Source organism: Eimeria acervulina, genomic scaffold (genome assembly GCF_000499425.1).
Source record: "Eimeria acervulina Houghton genomic scaffold, Eah_scaff184, whole genome shotgun sequence".
In the NCBI taxonomy this organism is placed as follows: Eukaryota; Apicomplexa; class Conoidasida; order Eucoccidiorida; family Eimeriidae; genus Eimeria; species Eimeria acervulina.
In genome coordinates this window covers 14,145-34,396 of record NW_013550101.1, presented here as the reverse complement: position 1 = coordinate 34,396, position 20,252 = coordinate 14,145, and the positions used below count along the sequence as shown (strand labels likewise).

The 20,252-nt window shown below is 51.3% G+C and overlaps 4 protein-coding genes across 4 annotated transcripts in view; 2 read left to right on the top strand and 2 right to left on the bottom strand.

Moving 5' to 3' along the window:
- Positions 1–6,071: 6,071 nt before the first annotated feature.
- EAH_00023820 (hypothetical protein, conserved) lies at positions 6,072–10,645 on the top strand (the record flags this gene model as incomplete). The annotated part of the gene is made up of 9 exons (XM_013396802.1): positions 6,072–6,252; positions 6,354–6,848; positions 7,173–7,805; positions 7,949–8,805; positions 8,944–9,246; positions 9,434–9,577; positions 9,743–9,898; positions 10,264–10,371; positions 10,526–10,645. 9 exons carry the CDS (start codon positions 6,072–6,074, stop codon positions 10,643–10,645), a joined length of 2,997 nt encoding a protein of 998 aa, XP_013252256.1.
- Positions 10,646–11,143: 498 nt separating this feature from the next.
- EAH_00023810 (chloride channel, nucleotide-sensitive, 1A, putative) lies at positions 11,144–12,005 on the bottom strand (the record flags this gene model as incomplete). The annotated part of the gene is made up of 4 exons (XM_013396801.1): positions 11,144–11,206; positions 11,319–11,439; positions 11,538–11,702; positions 11,959–12,005. 4 exons carry the CDS (start codon positions 12,003–12,005, stop codon positions 11,144–11,146), a joined length of 396 nt encoding a protein of 131 aa, XP_013252255.1.
- A 991-nt stretch (positions 12,006–12,996) lies between these two features.
- Positions 12,997–14,412, top strand: EAH_00023800 (hypothetical protein, conserved; the record flags this gene model as incomplete). Its single annotated transcript, XM_013396800.1, has 1 exon — positions 12,997–14,412. One exon carries the CDS (start codon positions 12,997–12,999, stop codon positions 14,410–14,412), a length of 1,416 nt encoding a protein of 471 aa, XP_013252254.1.
- A 1,579-nt stretch (positions 14,413–15,991) lies between these two features.
- Positions 15,992–20,252, bottom strand: part of EAH_00023790 (WD-repeat protein, putative) — a gene marked incomplete at both ends in the record, with an annotated part of 4,978 nt that continues 717 nt past the window's right edge. The window contains 7 exons of the mRNA XM_013396799.1: positions 15,992–16,807; positions 17,006–17,773; positions 17,956–18,372; positions 18,497–18,665; positions 18,775–19,220; positions 19,442–19,542; positions 19,950–20,173. Of these exons, the coding sequence (XP_013252253.1) occupies positions 15,992–16,807; positions 17,006–17,773; positions 17,956–18,372; positions 18,497–18,665; positions 18,775–19,220; positions 19,442–19,542; positions 19,950–20,173 (2,941 nt within the window). The remainder of the gene's footprint in view (positions 16,808–17,005; positions 17,774–17,955; positions 18,373–18,496; positions 18,666–18,774; positions 19,221–19,441; positions 19,543–19,949; positions 20,174–20,252) is intronic.

The following is a 20,252-nucleotide window of genomic DNA, read 5'->3' as shown; positions in this document are numbered from 1 at the left end:
GTGAGGACATACTTGATATCAGCTAGTTGGAGTAGCAGCACCCTGCAGCGTACTGCGTACGCTGTAGGCTGTGAGTAAGTGTAGAATCGTAACTGTAGCATCCTCTGCCTGAAGCGGCTAAGCGTACCTTCACATGCACACCAGCTCACTGTTGGGGGCCAGATAAGCGTGTACAATTGCCAACAGTGCCATTGCGTGCAGCAATTGGCGCATGGTTATGCTTGCATATGGGGTTGCCTTGCAACGCTAGTTGCAAGGCTGTTGCCCTAGTTTTGGCCGCACGGCGCTGCGGCATCCCGTGCCTGCCACAGGTTATTGTGGAACCCTTTGCCGTGCTCTTGTGCTGCGAGCCGTTTTTTTTATGGAGGGAGGCCAACCTAAACCGTAATACGAAGAGGCCGCCTCACCGCGGCGCGCAGCGGGATGTGTGTGGGCAGTTGAAGAGGGTGGAGGTTAACGGAAAACGTAAAGAAAGAGGAATTGTTCTCAGCAGCGGCACCGCGCTGACTGTTGTTAAACACAAAGGTGTAGATCACAGCGGGAAAATAGTTGACTCTTGAGAGTACATGGAGAGATATATGCAGTCCCCCGCACGCATGCAACGAGGTAGCTTTCCCCAAAGGTTTGTATACCGCTTGACTTTACTTGCCACTTTGCACGTCTACAGTTGCAATCGCCACCCTGAGTGAAGGAGGGCGCGTAGACATTCCTGAAGTAGGCTACCGTAAGAGATTCGCCTGAGTTGTCGAATTCCTGGGCATTTGCTCTCGTTTACGACGACCTCTGCGCTTCGTTGCGCGTGCACCCAAGATCTCAGTCTCTTTCACCCCCTTCATTTCGCAGAGGCGTTGCTGCTTTTTCTTGGGAAAGATCACGTTGAAACCAGTGATTCCTTGAGCCGAGAAAAAATGGTATGACCAGGGCTCAACGTTGGGCGTAAATCAAAACCGTGCAGCGTTTTATCCTAAGAATGACCAACGAAGGCCCTAAGGTAGCGAACGCATGGGGGAGTTTCTGCAAAAAGTTCAGAAAAGGGAACAGGTAGGGTGAAAAACCAAATAATCAGAGTTGGTTGGGCTGATAGTGACTGCTGAGCGCCGCTTGCTGGAGCCCCTTGCTTGGCGGTCTTTTCCTATGTGCTGTATTATGAACCACTCCACAGAAGAGAAGAAAATTAAAACAGTTCGCTCAATTTTTCTGGGTGTAGAGTTGCAGTTGCTGCACAAGTGTGCGGCTGGTGAATTCAGTTTGACCGTCTGCCTGTGGGCATTGTGCGGTGTTTTGTTGTGGCGCATATTGAGCTCCTTCATGAGTTCGCGCCAGGACGCACAAACAAAATTCAGGCCACTGTCAGTTATTACGCCATTCTCAAAATCATGAAGCATCCAAACTTTGCTAGTGATTGTTTGGGCCACTGACCTTGCTGTTGATGAACCCGACGTGGGGGTGAGGTGGGCGTATTTGCTGGGTTTGCTGGGTCTGTCCACGAAACCGTAAATGCTTTGACGGCCTATGACTGGCGGTGAATCCACTGTGAAGTATCGTAAAATATCCTTGCAGAACAGTCTAGGAGTCGAGAGACTCGCCAGGAGTCCGGGTGTGGGAGCACTCCACTTCGTTGGCGGCAAAGACGTCGGAGAAGTGAGGTGAAGTGGCTCTTCTGAAGGGGGCATCTTCCGCCACCAAAACGATCTACCTGCCTTTTCCACAGCTGCTTTGGCACAGCTAGAGCCCGCCAAAACGTGACCGTGTATTTTAATCAAAGCTTCTGCGCGAAGCAAAGCTGGAACGTATAGTCTGCAGAGACGACGCTCTGCGTGGTAACACAAGAGAACGCCGTCTATGCTTTAGTGTTTATTTCGTTGCCCATTGCTTAGCAAAGACCTCAGCCGTGTGAGCATGAAACACAGGAAGAATGCAATTTAGAAAGAAAGGGGGAATTATAACAGTCAAGCACACTTGCAGAATGCACGGCCTGTCCGGTAGAGCGTCGGGAGAGTAAGCCAGCGGCCAGGTTGGTAATACCCTTCACAAACTTGAGTATGAAATAGTAGTAGGTGAGCTGGCAAAGGCGCCGACCAACTCTTCTACCTTCGCCGGATCTTTTTCGACTCCTGCTGCTGATACGCTCCCAGAAGCTAACTGTTTGCATGGGAGACGAGCCCCTTTCTGCTTTTTCGAACCACTACAGCGTATGTGGCTGTTTTAGGGCATGCCGCAAGTTCCCTTGCGCACCCCGCTGAAAGCAAGAACGTCGTCAGTGTATGTGAGCATTCATCCCCCACCGATTGGGTCCACGAAGTCGTGGACCCAATCGGTGGGGGCCTATTTCTACAGTTTGGCAGCTGCATTCACTAGTCCAGGGGCTACAAAGGCGTACCCTACTTTGCAACTGGGGAATGTACCTGTCGTTGCAGTGTGCTGGGATCTGCACATATGCGATGTCGACGAAGTCTACTGATGTATGAATTGCACATTCCACCAAACGGCAAAGTAATTCGTCTATTCGGAAAATCAAATACTTTTGTTCCAAGTTGAGATTATTGAGGGGCTGGAAGTAGATGCGCATGCAGCACATCCGATCCTTTTTCTGCGATAGCGCCGAACTATCTCCCCAAAGCCCTAGTTGAAGGATGAGCTTTCCCGTTTCGTAATGCTCTGCCAGCTTGCTACACCATTCGTATTGAAGATGCAGGGATCAACTGAACCTTGTAACGACGCTTAGCTCTGCACCATGAGTGCGTTTGATTCCGTGCACTGGCAGTAGAGCTGGAGGTCGGGAGGCTGAGAGCTCCTGCCACATTCAATACATCTGGGAACTTTTCCTCCAACTGTGCCCACTTCTGCAGTTCTTCCTGTGCCAATAGGATCTTTTATCCAAAAATGCGTTATTCGTAATACCACAGAGTATATGCATTTCTCCGTTGTTTCCAGAAGCGCCTGTCCATTGCGTTGGAGCTTCCTCAATAATTTCTTCTTAGGACGCCGGACCGACCCCACTTCTCATTCCGCGAGGGTTCTTGTAGTACGCAGCACTACGATGTTATTCTGGAACAACCGATGCTGGGGGAACCAAAAAAGGATAATATTATGCATACATAAATGAAGCAAACGAGAAAACAATCTGAAGATAACCCCCTTGGCAAAGAGGGCCCTGTATGTAAATACGCAGTGCCGAGCCCCCCGGGGATAGTATAACGGGTGGCACCCCGATCATCCACATTCCAGGAGGAGCCAGCTGGCGGGCTTCTCGGAGCGGGGACAAAATGGACACCAGAATAATTTCGTCTACTATGGGTTTGATTGATTTATGCTTAGATCCTGGTTTCCTAGTCGTTTTTTGAGTCAGCAGTACGCACGTAGGAGTTAAGCTGCGCATAGCACACTACAAATGCTGCCGTACCTCCGAGACGTGCACGTTTATCATTGCTTACGGGCACGTAGAACACATGAGCATTGCTTGGGCGCAGCCTGCGCCCACTTCGTTGAGTTGCATATTGCATGCGCAGAACAATATCGTGGTAAACTTGTTCAACATAGAAATCCTTTACCGTGGTGATTCTATTCATTGTTGAGTCCGGCACGCACATTACATCCATAGTTTTACCGATTCTTGTGTCTTGTTTGCCATCGAGGAACGTATTCCAGGGATCCTGCCAGCGAAGACAGAAAGGTTGCAGCGCGCCGACGCACTTTCAGAGATCGGATCCACGTCTCAGCCTTTGGAAGTTCGTTGATATTTGCGCGAGTTTGAATATGCCCAACGGTGACAGGGGGTGGCTGTGCAGGTACAGTTTCAAGAGTTAAGCAGAGTCGCTGACAGTAGCCTGCTCGCGTTTCTCGTCATGTCCTGAGTGAGGCTAGCATTCCCATCCCCATTCCCGACAAGCTGCACATCCGGGTCATTTTTGAGTCAGTTTTCTCTCCTCTCAGGTAGTGCAGTGGAAATGGCCTTCTCCCTTCATTTGTTGTGCATTTTCTCCACCACCTCGGTGAGTTCAAACTTTCCAGTTCCTAGCTCTTTCTCCGACACCCATCCAGTTACCGGTTGTCTCTTTTTTGGGGAAGAGAGAACATCGGTCTGGGATCGCTTCCATGGTAGCCTGTTCCCTTGCCGGCCTGGAAAAAAACTACATCGGAGCTCATGTCGTATGGCTTCGGGGCGGGACTTCAGAGAGGCACTTTCACTGTTTAGATACAATGCACACTGCATTGCTTCATGCTGAACCAGGAAGGTGCCAATATCACACGTGGGCCTTCGGCTGCAATTTGAAGACGAACGCACGCCCCCAGCAAAAAAAGTAATTCATAAATCGCCAACTCGTCTCTGCTCTCGTCATACTTGGACGGCTGGCAAATGCAGGTGCAGCCTTCATGAAGTGGTTTCGCGGCAAGAGCATGTCCGGCAAGATGGATTGCAGGTATGGCGCTCGTCCCAGCGCGACGAGGCTCCCCAGCCCGTGGCATCCTGCTTACCAGGGCGCAGATCTGAAACACTGTTCACGAGAAGAAGAAAGTGCCTTACCTTCGACGAGCACTTTATGGCGAACATCTAAAATATTCCTCTTTTGGGGGAGCAGAGAACTTGTTGGTCTCGTTTTTTTGTTCGGTCGAGATACTTGAGAGAAGTGATGCTAACAAGCAACGAACTGCCATCCCCAGATTAAAGGTGCCCGCAGCACAAAGGCCTGGGGCAGGGAGAGCAAGAAGCCTGCAGCAAGCGTGCCTTGCTGCAACTCCTGCTGCAAAGCAGCCCCGCCTGCAAAGATACCCAAACAGGCTTTGTTTGATGCATGCACCAACTCCAAAGACAATTGTTATACAGTCACTTTCCCCTCCATAACCAGCCCCCATTCAAGTAGATATGCATGTGCCAACTCGGTAAAGACCATACTGTAGAGTGGTCCGCCTCACGGTGGTCGCCCACTTCCCACCTTGTTACAGGCTGCCTACATACGTCCCGGTAAGTTCTCAACAATTGTTCACAGTGTTTGTGCATGCACCAAAGGGCGCTTGGTTGTGCTTGCACGAGGAGTTGAATTACAGCACTGCCTGGAGCGACTCATTTCAGGCCGCCTCACTTGCCCCAGCCTCGGCGTTGTGTCGCTGCGTCCAGGATGCCTCCGAACTGGAGAGAAGTTCAGCTGTTTTTGTGAAAGCTTTATTTTATGTACTCTGTCTCTATTGAAGCTCATCACGGTCGTCCCCTACTAGGACCCTCGTGGAACACATTGAAGCAGGCCTAGCCACAAAGGAAGCGGATCCATGCAGCTTGCACAACCAACTGGCGAACAGGACAGGGTCACATGTTAATAAAGAATCAATATGATGAAGTGAAACATCAACAGAAAGTGACTAAACGTCTACAAAAACTCCCATGGCACCCCACCGATAGAGCTCACGGAGCACTCACATGCACGCTACAGGAAATCTCAATGAAACAAAGAGGGCGGCCCGCAAGGAGTCCAGTTCCACTCAAGAGTATAAACTACGGCACAGCAATATAATTTAAGGGATTTGGGGGAGCTCGAGAAAACTTGCCGAGTCTTCTATCAAAGGCGCGTTTGCGAGCTGTACAGCCTCAGCCAGCCCCGAGCACTGCAGGAAGCCCTTTTGATCCTCGTAGGCATGAGTCTTCTTCTATATATCAAGGTATTCTAGCGAGTAACTTCTCTTTGGCACTTTATTGACTTTTTATGCTCTTTGTGAGTGTCCAACACCACAGCCCATCTGCTGGGGCAGTTGGGGCTGGTTGGCGACGATCGAAACATGGCTGTTTCACCATCGCTTACATACAATTCACTTCCGAATAATTGCAACGATGCAATGGGATTCGCATAGTAAGCCCAGTTCGGCCTTCAGCATAGTGCCCATGGTGCGAAGCATGGGTTGCACGACTGCCAGAGGCCTCGCCCTGAACTTCAGGTTGCCACTTCAGCATCGATGGGTTTGCTCAAATCCAGCTGGGCGGAGCCGGCGCATAGCTGCGCAGACCTTTAGAGCTTGTTAGCTATTCGGTTGTCCGTGTGCGTCCGCAAGCACAGTGCGCCATACACCCGCAGGCCAGGAAAATGGCGTGGATTTGCGGGCTGCTGGCGGCCGTGAGGCTGCAATCCGTGCTGTTGATATTCCACGTATACAACACTATGGGAACGGGATTATTTGAGGAGGGGCTGAAGTCATACCCGGTTGTGGGTATCCCAACGGCCGACGCACGTCGGTCTGTTGGTCGTTCTTTTGACAGTCAAGCAGGTAAGCACAAAACCATATGGTTCCTCTCCACGCCTGACTGCTTATCTGTAAGCGGATACGCTAAGCCTCGGACGGATTTGGTTTGTCTGCGTTCTTTGCAGCTCCACGTGGTGCACTGCATAGCGAGCGAGTTCACCTCAATTCGGATGGAACACTCTCATTCGACTGTCCCAGATCTGTATGCGGCACCGACTTTTATTTTGGCAGGGCACTGCAGGAAGAGGAGAACCGTCAGTCTCACAAGAAAGGGGCCGATAAGAATGACACGTCACGAGCTTCCAACATGCGGGGGATGGACGAGTCGGTGGTCGCTGGTTCCTCTGATGGGGAGTCTGAAAATCCTGCAACAGAGCCTTCACTTAAGGATATTGTACACACTACCGATATGACATGGCTAGGGACGCATGCGAAGATGCACCAATTGGCCTTTATGAAGAACTCCACGTGCGGCGGGCTCTACTTTTCGCCCTCCCAGCTACCAATTGCAACTGCGGACCTTGCATGCTCCCTCTCCAACTTAGACATGAACTCAGTGTATTTAAAGAGATTTAATTCCCACAGGCTACGTTTGGGTCCAGGGGTGAAGCTGGTAGTCAGTATGAGCAGCACCTTTGCATTGAAGACGCGCGACAGGAATTGGAGACGGAAACTCGTGCGCTCGCCTAGCTTACGCTTACTTGTCTTTTTCGCTCAAACATTTGGACGGCTAAATCCAAATATCCTTAATACAAACCCTGGATTGGTCATCAACGAGATCTTGTTGAAGCGCAAGCACTTGTTCTATCCCCTTACAGAACTTTGTCTGTATGGTAAGGTCTTCGGGTGGGATGCGTCGCGAATCGTAGGTCGTACATATTACCTGTGCAAAATGTGGAGGTATTACAGGTGTTGCTTGTGTTTTCTGCCTGTCTGTTTTACAGTAAAGGTGTGCGAGACCGTACAGAGCTACCCGGAGCGACTGTTGCAAGGCTTTCCCGGACACGTCCATCCAGACCACCCTTCTTACGTACAACTCCCGATCTATTCGTACTTCAGGAAGGCCGGTGCGGAGGTGGCATTTCCGAAGGATGCTCCCACCATATTCCAGCCACGCATTTACGACGGGAACATACCTGTAGACCGCAAGTCATCATCTTCCAAATTTGACATTTTCGCCCTTGCAGCCGAGCTTATCTTTGGCTCAAAGGGAGAGACACAACGCCGAGCAGCTGAGTCGGGTTCAGCCGATCCAGTTCATAGTGCAGAGTTGGGGACGTCGCAGGAGAGCAGAATAGGTAAGCAGCAGAAGGACTTACAGAGTGAGGAGTTACAGAGCGAGCAACCACAATCACCGGAAGGCGAAAGCGATTCAGCTTCTGGAAAAAACGCCGGTGCAGCCACCGAGGAGTGGAAAAGAGAAACGTACCGCGCTTGGCATAGTTTGTGGGTATTAAATCTAGTAGCGTACGAGGCTAGCGACATTTGGGATTGGCTGAAGAACCACAAAGTCAGCAATTTCATGTTCCCCCCCTGGAAGGTTACCGATGTGGGTGTGCTTCGGACAGCGGAAGTGGGTGAGCAAAGCAATTTCGACAGTGGTGCTACATTGCAGCGGGAACGGCGTACAAAGGTGGTGCACTTTTGCTTGGTCCGCGCGAGACGGTCTTTCGTACTGTCAGCGTTTCACGAATTTTTTTGCCTGGGCGTTGTGATGCAGTCCCCATGAGGTGGCGTGACCTCTCGCCGAGATTTCATGTGGAGCCAAGTATGGAATCAAACTCAGAAGCACTTAATCAAGAAAATGTAACGCGCGGAAACGTTGGGGTCCACACTGGGCCGGGAGAGGGGAGGGGGACAGATGAGACAGGGGAGCTCTCTCCTCTTCGGACAAGACCTAGCGAAGGCATGGGGCCTGGCGTTTCTTCAAGGGCCTACGAGGACGCGATGATAGCCGATCATTCTCCAGAAAGGCCTCCAAGGGTCAACTCTTCAGAATTAGGCGAGGCGGGAAAACGACACACTGGCTCGTTTGGAGAAAAATTCTCCACACTGCTCTCTACAGCCAGATTTGAAGGGCAGGCCGATTCTAGTAAGCCACAGGGAACGTTTGATGTAGACGCTTCTAAAAGTGAAAAGGCCGGAGAAAGACAAGGGGAAGAGTTTCTGGCGGGACGCTTGAACAACACGGAAGGAGACGCGTTTAGCTCTTATGAGGTTCCTGAGGGCTGTATACCATATTTAACGGACATGTCGCTTTTTAAAAAATTCGGCTGGCCAAGTGGTCGCCTGGTATCTGCTGGACCGTCAGGAGGAAAAATGCTGGATGAGGCTAGAAGCACTGCGGAAGAGTGGGTTGATGGCTCTTGGAGACCGAAGATCATTGGCTCGAACGTCAAATGCCTCCCAGTTGTGCATCCTGACACGTGCGGTCTTACTGCATCCTTCACTCGTGTCCATGAATCGCCTTGGGTGTGGCGGCTTGAGAGGGATGAAAATGCAATGCCCTCACAACGAACAGACGACGTCGACTATGCTGACATTGTATGGATCTTCCGCGGCACTTTTGTTAGCAAGGTGAGCCGGGAGAGTTCTTGCTGGTGGGAGGCAGGAGAGTCTTCCAGCTTGCACAGCCACTACACAACACACGGAGGCAGGTAAAGAGGCGAATTTCAAGTGTATGCCCTGGCCAGTGTTCGTTTTGCATCTGCGCAGCAATGGCTCCTGAACGGTATGGGGGTCGCAGTACCGTACAAAACTTTGTCAAAGCGTGGGCATTTTCACTATGGACTCACATACCTATTTGACAAAGCGGTTCGTCCGTTGATGGAGAAGTATTTGGAGCGTCTTGAGAATCAAATCGTAGGCAGGAAGACTCCATTGGTAGTTGTTTTTTCAGGGCACTCCTTGGGTGCAGCCATCGCCGAAATGAGTTCATGGTACTTAGCAAAGCGAACTAAGACACTGGTGGATAAGAAGATGTTGCAGATCCGCACGGTAGCCTTTGGGAGTCCTTCGGTAAGGCCTTATCTAAATAAGGAAAATGCATTTGCCGAGATCATATTTGCTCTTTGCACCTAGAAGGTGGTTGTTTGCATCTTGCCGAACGCACTCTCTTTAGTGGGAAAAGCACTGCAGGGGGCAGGCCAGTGAGAAGTCACTGTCGCGGAAGCTGTGGGTCAATCTTGGTGGCCTGCCTTTGCAGTGGGGAGATAAAATAGCGTACGAAGACTTGCTGGCATCGGGCGTTAAGGCGCAAGAAATAAACATGGACATAGATCCTGTTGCTGTGCTGTTCGGCGAGGAAGAGTTGACGAAGCTGTCACACAAGAAACCATTCGTGATGAAGGTGAGCATTCACTTGCCACGTGCCAACGGCAAGTTGACCATACAGCTTCCCTGGGTGAAACGTCGCCATTGAACACAGGTAGCTATCAAATTCAAGTCAGCGGGATAATTTGTTCTACAACGGCGCCTGCACACCCTCCATTATATCTATGCAATGCGTCTTCAGTTGTATGTTGAAGACATGGACAAGGTAGAGGTTGCATCGACGGTTCCAGGTGCGCCGCCGTTCAGCGGGAGGATCTGGACAAGGCCTATCTACAGACCGACTCCGATCTTACAGCGGTTGGCTGCGATGTTTTTCGACCTGGAAAATGTCGACATGGTGCTACTGAACCCTATGCTTGCGCATTTTGTCGCATACACAGCATCCCTCACAATCATGGCAGGGTTACTGGAGGAAGCCTCGTTTGGTTCCGGAGTGGCAGCCCCTTTGGCTGATGCTGTTTTCCATCTTGTCGGACATCCGAGAAATGCGGCTCTGAAGAGAGCCTACGAGCAACTTAATTCAGTGTTGCGGAGGGTGGATGCAGATCGCGCAGCGGAAGAGGGTTCGTAGGGCCGACTGCTCGGGCCCTTGAAGACTCTGAATGTCTAAACCCATTATAGTTTAGCCTCTCCGCGTTTTGCCGAGGCATTTGGTACATATTATTGCCGTTGGACTCTCCTGCATATGCGGTTTGCATCCAGTGGGCGCTGGAAGTGGAAATGGTACTTGTCAAAGGGCTTCCCGTTGGTGAGAGCGACCACTGGTGCCAACTGGACATGAGGAAAAGGCTCAGCTGTTCTGAATGTGCAGTATGTGTGTGAATGTAGTTCGATGTAACACGAGCATGCTGCAGCCGAGAAGGCAGGCAGACGGCACAACGCATGCAACCAGGGACCGTTGGCAGCCACGACGTAGCCAGACAGGAGTATTTCTGTCTGCACGCTGTGACCTGCGTGCTTGCAGTACAAAGAACTGGCAGCAGCCCCTGGGGCACACATTTGTTGGCCTAAGCTGTGGATGCATTTGGCGAATGCGGATCGGGTGTTGACGTTCACAGTGAAAATTGCCTTTAAAACCGATTAGTGACCCCTTCACAGGGTTGTGCTTAGACCCATGGGATCCCTCAGTCGCGGGAAGTTGCACAGATGCCAAAAACATCTGGCGCCTGGAGGCGCGTACAAATTAGGACGCCATCCACTTTGCTAAATCGCTTGTAGCTTTCGCCAGCCAACGTCTCGCCGGCTGGATGAAGCTGTGCAAAATACTTCCCCTCTATGGCCTTATATAGCGTATTTTCCCCAAAGCGGAAATATGAATTAGACTGGAGTTGCTCAAAAAACGGTCAGGGCGACAGCGGTCGTCCAACAGTACCAAGTGTTGAAGGGTGAGCATGGAAGATTAACACTACGCCTCGAGAGGCATCCCCATATTTCCTACACGGGAAGCTCTACACAAGCCAAGGCTTGCCAAGACGGATAGAAGAATCGCTACTGCAGTTACAAGAGCTCTGCAGCAAGCTATTGTGGCTCATAGCCACCTGCTACGGTCCATGGCCATTTGCGCTGTTCAGATAGGCGCGCGTCAGGCATCAACACCACCATCTTCCCCTACATCATCGCCGTCATTTTCAACAAATTCCCAGCCCTGGGAACACAAATGATTGCACAGTGACGGGCATGCAAAACTACAACACAGGCTCACCACGTCAGCCGCAATGCGGTGACCCCGCTTGGGGTAAACGGCAGCTAAGAAGTACCTGTTGACGGAGGGTTGCCTCGTCAAATAGCTCGTCTTCGTCCCCATCTAAGGCACCTGAGTCGGGGTCCGGATGCAGCGCTGCCATTTCGCTCATGACTGTGAAAAGTCGTTGCAAACAGCTGCAGAAGTAGGGCCCACACATTCAACAGCGCCCATTACCAAGGTTGGTCCTCAAGCTCCCTACTTTGGGGCTCCGCTGGCTGTAGAACTATCCTACCTTGAGTCATCTGGGACGAATTTCAACTCAACCATTACGTCGTCATCCGCACTCTCTCCCGCCTCTTCAGGAGCCTCGACGGAGTCTGAGGTCGCGATTCCCACAGGATATCCATTGGACAGGTCTGGTAAAGCTTCCCCTTTGATTTGGCAGTACAGACATGGCCTTTCGCAAGCCTCTGACGGAACACATCACACGCGTCAACTAGTCTTTCTCCGCAAACGGCGCCCACCTGCCGAAGTCACCGCCCCGCGCATATCAGGCAAAAAAAGGCACTAGCTAGCGACGGAAGTGGGGATTCACGCACGGGGATCAGTTGAAAGCGCATGCAGCACAATACTAACGTAGTTCAGGGCAAAACTGGGCCCAGTATCGGAAAGCCAAGCCACACGTTGCGAAGTAACGAATAATTCGCCACGGCCTGCAGTTCATACACACCTCATAAGTCCACTTCAGTAATTCCCACATCGTCACTTTACCCGGGAGCGTCTAAGGTAGGCAAGGATCGCAGTTAGCCAGACTCCGCCAATATGCTGCCTACTCCCTAGCCCCACCTGCGTCCTTCCCGCAAATCAAAACTGAGGCGCTTGGGACCCGAAATCCTACGGCTTCATTATCTTGGAGTTCTAAGTCCCCCGAACTGGTTCGGTGGGGAGCACGCGCCATCGTTGTCCCCCTGCAGCAACTAGCCAGGATGCACTGGTATTAGGCTTATTATTCGTGAATATGCTACAGGGATAAAGTAAAAACGTATTCTAATTCCCCAAGGCCACTGCAGCCCCTATCTGCCCGTTGACGCCTAGAGCATGGCCGATGGGCGAAAAAGGCAGCCGCTGGGTCAACCCGCTGCTCTCAAGGGGGAGCAAAAGCACTTTTAGGGGGCGGATCGAAAGTTCTTCATGATTATTGTGGCGTTTAATGGCGATTCTTAGTCCTGTTGAAATTGGTTTGATACGAGCTGTGCTGCACTACCTTCGGTGCCGAGATAGGGCTTACAGGGCTGCAGGACAGTCTTGCCGGTAACCCTTTCCCCGCATAATTCATTGAGAACGAAGTTTCTTGTAGGAATGGGCGCGTGCATCTTCCAACTGCTGCACGCTTGTGCTCTTTCGCTCTTTGAGGGTGCCCGAAGATAGCAGCCATTGTTTGCCCCTACCTTTGTAGAGCCGTCCCTTGAAACCTCGTATTCTGCGACTATTACTCGCTGTATTTGAATTTTCCTTTGCCTCAGATGAACAGGGACTCCGGCATAGCTAGTGTATTCCCCTCTATATCTCTACAGAGGCTGCGCGGGTCCCCCGACGCTACGCATCTTGACTATTGGAGAATTGGCACTGTCTTTGCCTTTATTACAGGGGGTTCGCTCTTGAAACTGTAGTTTTCTGGTTACACACCCTTAAGTCCCCTCGGGTCTGACATCCTTGGGGGAACACGGCAACAACCACATTCATTTAGCACTATGGATTCTGAAGCTATCCAGTCAGTGTTAGCTCCGTGGGGAGTGGATTTTACATCCGAGGGCCTGGCGGCACTAAGACAATCTGGCGCTCGCAACCCAACGGAAGTCAGGGATTATGTTTTGTCTGCCGATTTGAGGCGTCTTCACTTGGCCCCACACCCCGCCGACTCGAGTAACTTTAGTGCACTCCACAGCAAATCCATGCAAGCTCCTCCAGAAGTAGCGGCATGGGCTGCTGCTGACGGACCTGCAACAAATTTCGGATCTCCAGCAACCAGTTACAGCCTCAAGAAACCACTACTTTGCATGGTTTTATCCTTCCAAGATGTGCGGTTGCCTACAAAAGACGTCGAGGAGGACTTTTCCGACGGTGCGCAGGGCATCAAAGGGAATCAGCGGCGGACGCTTTTACTGAGGCTTACGGACGGCCGTGGTATATCATTTAAAGCCATTGAGCTTCGATTTTGTCAGCAGCTGGATGCAGTGCCCTTACTGCCGGGCGTTAAATTGCTCTTGTTACCAGGGCTGGTTCTTTATCGTGGGATGGCTTTGCTGACTCCCCGAAACATAAATAACCTGGCAGGAGGAGCAAAACAGTTGCGGGAAGCATTTAACCTTAAAGAAGACGTACAAGAACGCCGGAAATTCGTTCAGCATATCCTAAAGGAGCATAGCCAACTACAGGAACGGATAAAAGCAGATAAGGCGGACACTGGCCCTCCAAAGTTCGTACCTTTCTCCTTTTCTGCTAAAGTTCAACATGTGGAGCTTAGTGCAGGCGCGAGTAAAGTGTTGCAACCTCAGACACCAGCGCAGCCCCGAGAGGAATTTAAACGTGAGGCAGTCTCACCGACACAGCCGCCAGAGGAAACGCCTTCAGAGCAGCAACCCCGTTCGCTTTTGATCAAGCCAGAGACTGCAGACCTGAAGCGGGACCGCCTTAGGCAACTCGAAAAAGTAGATCCCAACAGCTTGGGTGCTGGCAAAGCCATTTCTGAGCGAAAGAAAGGAAGGGGGGGCAGCGGCCGACGTGGGCGGCGCGAGCGCGATGAAGATCTTGCAGATTATATAAAGCCTTCAGGGGGGCCAGTGACCTGTAGTTTGTTCGATTTAATTAGAGCCGACGCAGAGCAAACAAACAGCACTGCTGCCACTGCTCTCCTATGCGCCAGCGAGCCATATGTGAATAGTAATTTGAATGAAACTGCTGCTCCCCAACCGTCTCCAGGCATAGGCAGACAAGTGAACTCGGGAGCCCGATCTGGGTCAACGAATTTTGACGAATGCCCAAGCTGGTCATCAGAGGTTCAACATTCCCGAGGGCGCTCTAGAGGAGGGGTATTCACGACCCGAGGGGGCCGCGCAGGTGGGAGGTGGAGAGGCAGGGCCGGGGGAGGAGGAAGGCCGTCAAGATAGCCAGCTACTCTTAGGGCCGCAAACTTCGACTTTGACAGTGCAGTGCACTGTTTTTTCACCCACCTTAAAATTCGTTTTTTTAGGTGTAAAGTAGAGATCGTATGCCTAATCCAACTCAGTTGACAAGCTCTTTGAACGGTGGTTGCAGATCCCACAGCACTAACTTCCAGCCACTTATTTCAATGCTCCTGCAGAAGCGAATCGAGATACAAAAGGTCTTAGATGGCTGTGCATGGATTATCTCTGCAGACGGTTCTGTGTGCCTCATGCAGCTGCCGGCTGTGCGAAATGGAAGAACCGTTGACTCACAATGAGTCGAGCTAACGGCAGGCGCATTTGTAAGCATAGCTGGAAGAACAATGCGCATCTTGCTCATTATTCATGGAAACGTCGCTCGCTGGAGCAGACCATACTGGCAAAGCTTCTCCGTTTGATGCTCATCAAAGGGGTTGGTGCAGAAGTTCCAGGTAGCTTGGCAGCTCAGCCTCTGATGCAGGTGAATGCACTAACTTGTAGCTGGAAAGACTTTGCACGTTTGTGCCAGGGGCTTGACACCAAGGGTGCAATTTAAATTGCAACTGATAACGAATTTTCTGTCACTGTTTCGCAAAGTCAATCCAGTCCAACCCCTAAGTCTGGTTTTGCCATTAACTGACGTTAGCGTTTATGCTTGGTCGGCACGATTGTTGCATCTGGTTGGCTTCTCCACTTGAAAGAAGTGCAAACACATCTGTTGCCGAATAAAGTTCATTATGCGTAATTGCATCTGGCTTTTTGCTACATCGGAACAAGGCGTTTGCTGTGGGCTAAATGGTGCCCTTGTGCTCGTTGAGCCGGGTCTGCAAATGGCGATGCCTGATGCCTGCCTTCGACTCCCGGTCACGTACTACACGCAGGTCATGTGGATCCTTTCCTTAGCTGTAACAGCACTTGCAAAGCTCCCCGGGTAGAACAAGGCGCTAGCTTGGCAGTCTGAGCGCGGAGCCACAGCCAAGTCTACACGGCAAACCGCTTAAATGCGATTCAAAGCTATTGTACAGGCAGATGCCGGGCCACCAAGTGAAAAGGTAAATTCATGTGATTGCTAGGAAGAACCTACACCATGCACTGCCAGCCAGTCTTGAGAACGTCGTAACTGGTTTTTCTGGCGCATTCGCAAATATTTCGGGCCGGTGCATCTCTCAACTAGGAGAGCGGTTGCATGGCACAGTATTAGCTATCATTCGTCCTTTGATTATGCAGTGTTTTGGAAAGGACTGTTCTGCTGATACCTAGTTAGTTTTACCCACGGGTTCCTTTAGGAGCAGTTCCTCTGTGCACAAAAGAATTGACCAACTTTGCAGCGGTCAGGTGTGGAGCATTGTGATGCAGAATGCCCATTCCGCAAGACTCTGCTCAACCATATTTCCTTGCTGTGTACCTAGTTTTGGAATGGAGAAATTGTTGCGCCAGGAACAGGTGAAGCGCTCTGGGACGCAAGATGAAGCTAGTTTGGTGTTATTCCAAGATAATGCAGATTAAGATTCTCCATCTCAGAATAGGTCCCCTTGCACCCCGTACAGCTAGAGCGGGTACTTTCTCACTGCTGTTCAAATTTAAGTGCATGGCACCGGATGATGGGTGTGAACGAGCCTTTGGTGGAGCACAAAGTGCACGTGTCACTCCTCAAGAGCGGCCTGTGCGCTGGTGGGTGAATAAACAGATGGGAACACGCTCCGCACGTCATCAGTGTTTCAGGATACTGCATTGCACCTCCCGTTGGAATGAAAGCACCATATATTGCTGGCTCAGCTCCGGCTTGAGGCAGTCGAAGCAGCCTTAGGGTGCGGGAGCCAGACGTGCCCTCGAGGTAGTTGTTTGTGCGCTTCAGAACTTTCTCGGGGGGCTGGTGAAGCAATACATCTGGACTTAGCGAAGGGGGCTCAAATTTAAGCGGGCCAAAGGAACGAATTTTGTTGTGTGGTGCCGCTTCACGTTGATGCAACAGTTCCTCGCGAGCAGCCGCCAAGAAGAGGTCATCTGGAACTATCTTTTTAGCAGGTGAAGACACAACGTTCCCAAAATGCTCCTGTGTGGGCCCTGAGATGTCGCACATAGAAAATTCAATTGCTGTTACTGGTGCAAAGGTGCCGAACTCCATTGTAACCGGGCTTCCGCAATTTCCGCAGCTCAAGTCGGCACCTAGGGGCACGGCTTCAGAGGTCAACAGAGGCACCATGGCCCCACACAAGCCACAGGCAGCCCTCGTCAAGGCTCCGCAAGCGTCACGAAGATTGCTGTCGGGCAACGCAGACACTCGGGCTGCTTTCACCGTCAACTCCAACTCCTCTCTTTTCTGGTATTCACGGCCTTTCAGAGAAAGGCGCCGGAGCTCCTTGCAGGCTGCAGCTGCTGTCTGCACGCGCACGAAGCAAGTGCGACGACATGAGAAGGATAGTACACTGCTGCTATTGCAAGCGCTCTGAAGGGAAGGCCACGTGAGAGTGGGGCTTTGCTGTTGAGATTTGACAGAGGATGAGATGATCCCTGAAGTAGTTAATTGATGATGAAATAGTCCTTGGAGTGGAGGCGAGAATTCTATTCAACAACAGACCTGAAAGTCACCCAGTTGGAGTGCCGCATCTGCCATCAGACGCAAGACGAGAAAGGACCGGATGCCCTTTACTCGCCGATGGACGCGAATCCCACAAAGGCGCAGGTGCGCCTGCACTTCATTAGCTTCAAGTGCACCCTGAGCGTCTTCCCACCATGTGGTTAGCCGCCAGTTCGGCAGAGTCCCCAAACTGGGTTCTGATCGTTTGGCGTGCAACTGTGGATGCATGCTTCCAGAGAGGGTGGCAGGCTTGCTGCCGTCCACTGCCTCAGCAAGCTTGAAATAAACGGCCTGCCCCAGAGGCGCCAGAGCATGTGACCATAAGAACGCACATGCCCTAAAAACTGCATGAGGTGGCATCGCAGCCCTCGGTGGCACAGGTGATGCCTGGCGCACTAGCACAAAGTAAACCCCGTAGATCTCAGAGAGACGCCGGAAGTAGCAAACGAGGAATCGACGGACACACAACGGCATCTTCTTGATAGCATTTCCACTGGGTGATTGATGACCCGCGATTGCTTCATCGCATGCCTTCACACCAGTGGAAGTTGCTAAATTAGCGAAAGCCTTGGCTATGGCCCAGCTCCGCCCCGCTGCCTGGCCATAGTATTTCTGCGAGACAGCGCCTTCGAGCAGGGCTATCTCCGTCCGTAAAGCCAGATCTTCCCTCCTTGCCCGGCGGAAAGCACTAATAGCCAACTCTGGCTGGTCGTGACGGAATAGCTCGTGACCCCATGGTACAAGAACATGATGAAGGATTTCTGGGTCCTGCAGCATCCCGTGTGAATACTCACATAAAGAAGCAAAACAGTAGCAGCCTCGCTAAGTAGGCTAGGTAAAGTAACCTACTTGTAAGCTACTTGAACTTGGGATTGCGAAGTTATGAGGGACGATAGTCACTGGCATGCGCCCATATGTTTTGGGCCGCCAGCTCAATGAGTTGCGCGCACTTGTCCTGCTCGCGAAAGAGCTTCTTCCCACCGTCCAGCCCGTATGAGAATCTCTAAGGTACCGACCTTGTCTCCAAGGGTCAGCAAGGCCTCCTTCGCAAAGTTGACGTGGCTAGTTTTTTCTAAAGCACGAGCAGCGCAGCGTAGTGCTGCGGAGACTTCACAATCTTTAAATGATTTCCTTTCGCTTTCCAGCGCTGGCTGATGCCCTTTCAAGCTTTCCTGTACTTGCTTCTGGCCTGATGATAGTAATTCACGAGTTCTACAGCTTCTTATGAGTTCGACTAGGCTGTGGGTATCCCCTATTTTTGCATGGGCTTGGCAGGCTAGCTGTAGTTGTCCCGTTGCGACATATAGGGCTGCAGCTTCTCTATATTCTCTTTCCAGGTCTAGTTTGTACTGTTCTATCTGCAAACACTGGCAAGCATATTTACCAGATATTGCAATTCTGTAGAGTCCTTATTGCACTAGGTACGAGGACCAATCCCAAGCGGAGAGAACTAAGCGATAAGCAGTCTTGCGAAAAAAATCTTTACTGCACCTGCTCTGGCGGGTTGGCAGGCTGCTTTGTGGTCCCCTTTTCGTTGCCTTCTTGTTTCTCCTCTTCCTTCAAATGCGACTTTACACCCGCTTCCGTGGTTGTCCCTATGGTTGAGACGATTTTGTGGGTCTGCTCAGCGACTTTAGCCCAGCGCCCTGCTTCCGTCCACCTGAAGTTCGGGACATCACACTCACCGTAAGCATGCCAGCCGCAGGTCAACAGATCTCGGAATGGGAACCCTGTGCTGCACTAAAAGCTACATCGTATTGGACGCGTACTTGCGCAAGTCAGCAAACATCTCAGAAGCCCGCTGAGGCAGGCCCGCAGTGGCCCACTCGTCTGCTGCAGCTGTGAAGTTCTGGAGATAGGCGTAAGCATAGGCTTTGCAAACATGTTGCCGCTGTGTTTGGCTCAAGCCCAACATTTTCAGCTCTAGCTGCATGTGGTTCAACATAGATATAGCCCTGAAGTCCCTTTGATGTTGAAATGATTTGCGCGAAAGGTGAAGGTCGCCTCGCCGCAAGCACTCGAGTGCCACCTGTTTCCAGTCGTCGCGAGTTGCGCCCACACACGCAAGCGAGTAGGCGTTTTCAAGTTTTCCTTTTTCCATAAGCTGCCTTAGGGTGGGTGTGTAATTAACCTTTAGCGTCAGCATTTCGCGGCAGTGCAGGCAAAATGCGTACGACCCCAGAAACCCAACAACGATCCCTTGACAAAGCTGTTGCTGAGGAGACAGAGATCCTAAGAACAAATTGTGGCACAGTTCACAGGAACGGAGCAAAGTGCGCTGTCTAGCTTTGCAGCCAACCAACAGGCACCACCTCACGCGTACTGCTTCTGTCAAGCATCCACCGGCATTGGTTTCTCCTGCTTGCCTGCTTTTATAAAAAGAGTTCTGCTGCTAGTAACCGCTAACAAGTCGTCCACTGACGCATGCCACGCAACAGAGGTACAGTCTTGCTGAGAATATGACCGAGTTTTGCTGGGCAGGTCGTAAATGCAAAGTTCCTTTTCCTCGTCTATGATTGCAAGCTTGTTGCGTTCGGCTGACACGTCCATGCAAACAATCCCAACACGATGGTGCAGAAGAGGCAATGGCAGCTCCTGGTGTACGTAAACGTAGAGTGCCTCTCCATTTTTAAGGCCAATTAACAGCGCCTCTGCCCCAGGTAGGCCTCCAATCACTCTTATGTAACGAACGGAAGCCTTTAGCGTCCACTCCCTTTGTTCACTCCCTAAGGCAGTGATACACGCAGGAGTCTAGCACTGCATATGACTTAAGGCACGCATCAACCTAGAGGAAGCCGCATATAAAGAAAATTCATATCACTTCATGGTAACTGCCTGCTCGACCCTGGAATGGCATAGCGAGCCAGAAAATTTGAGGCGCTTGAGCCTTCTGTAGTGCAGGCTATAAAAGCGTCTGCCTGCCTGCATAAGTGTTGCAGTCTACCTTCAAACTCTTGGAGCTTCAGAGTGTTGCCTCTACACAGGACGACGGACTTTGCCGTCAAAAGCATCAGCGAACAATCAAATGACCCTGTAAGGCGGCGGACTTCGCGATACCCCAGAGCGCCGGAATCCTCCGCGGAAACCTCTGCTATGATGACGCAGTCCCTCACCTGGACAGCCAGCAGGAGTTTATAGACTGCTATCTTGTAAACAAGCTCATCAAACCTGCGCATGCCACGGCATACACAGTAGCAGATGGGGATTTTTGCTTTCTCAGCAAAAATCCCCATCTGCTACTGTGTAT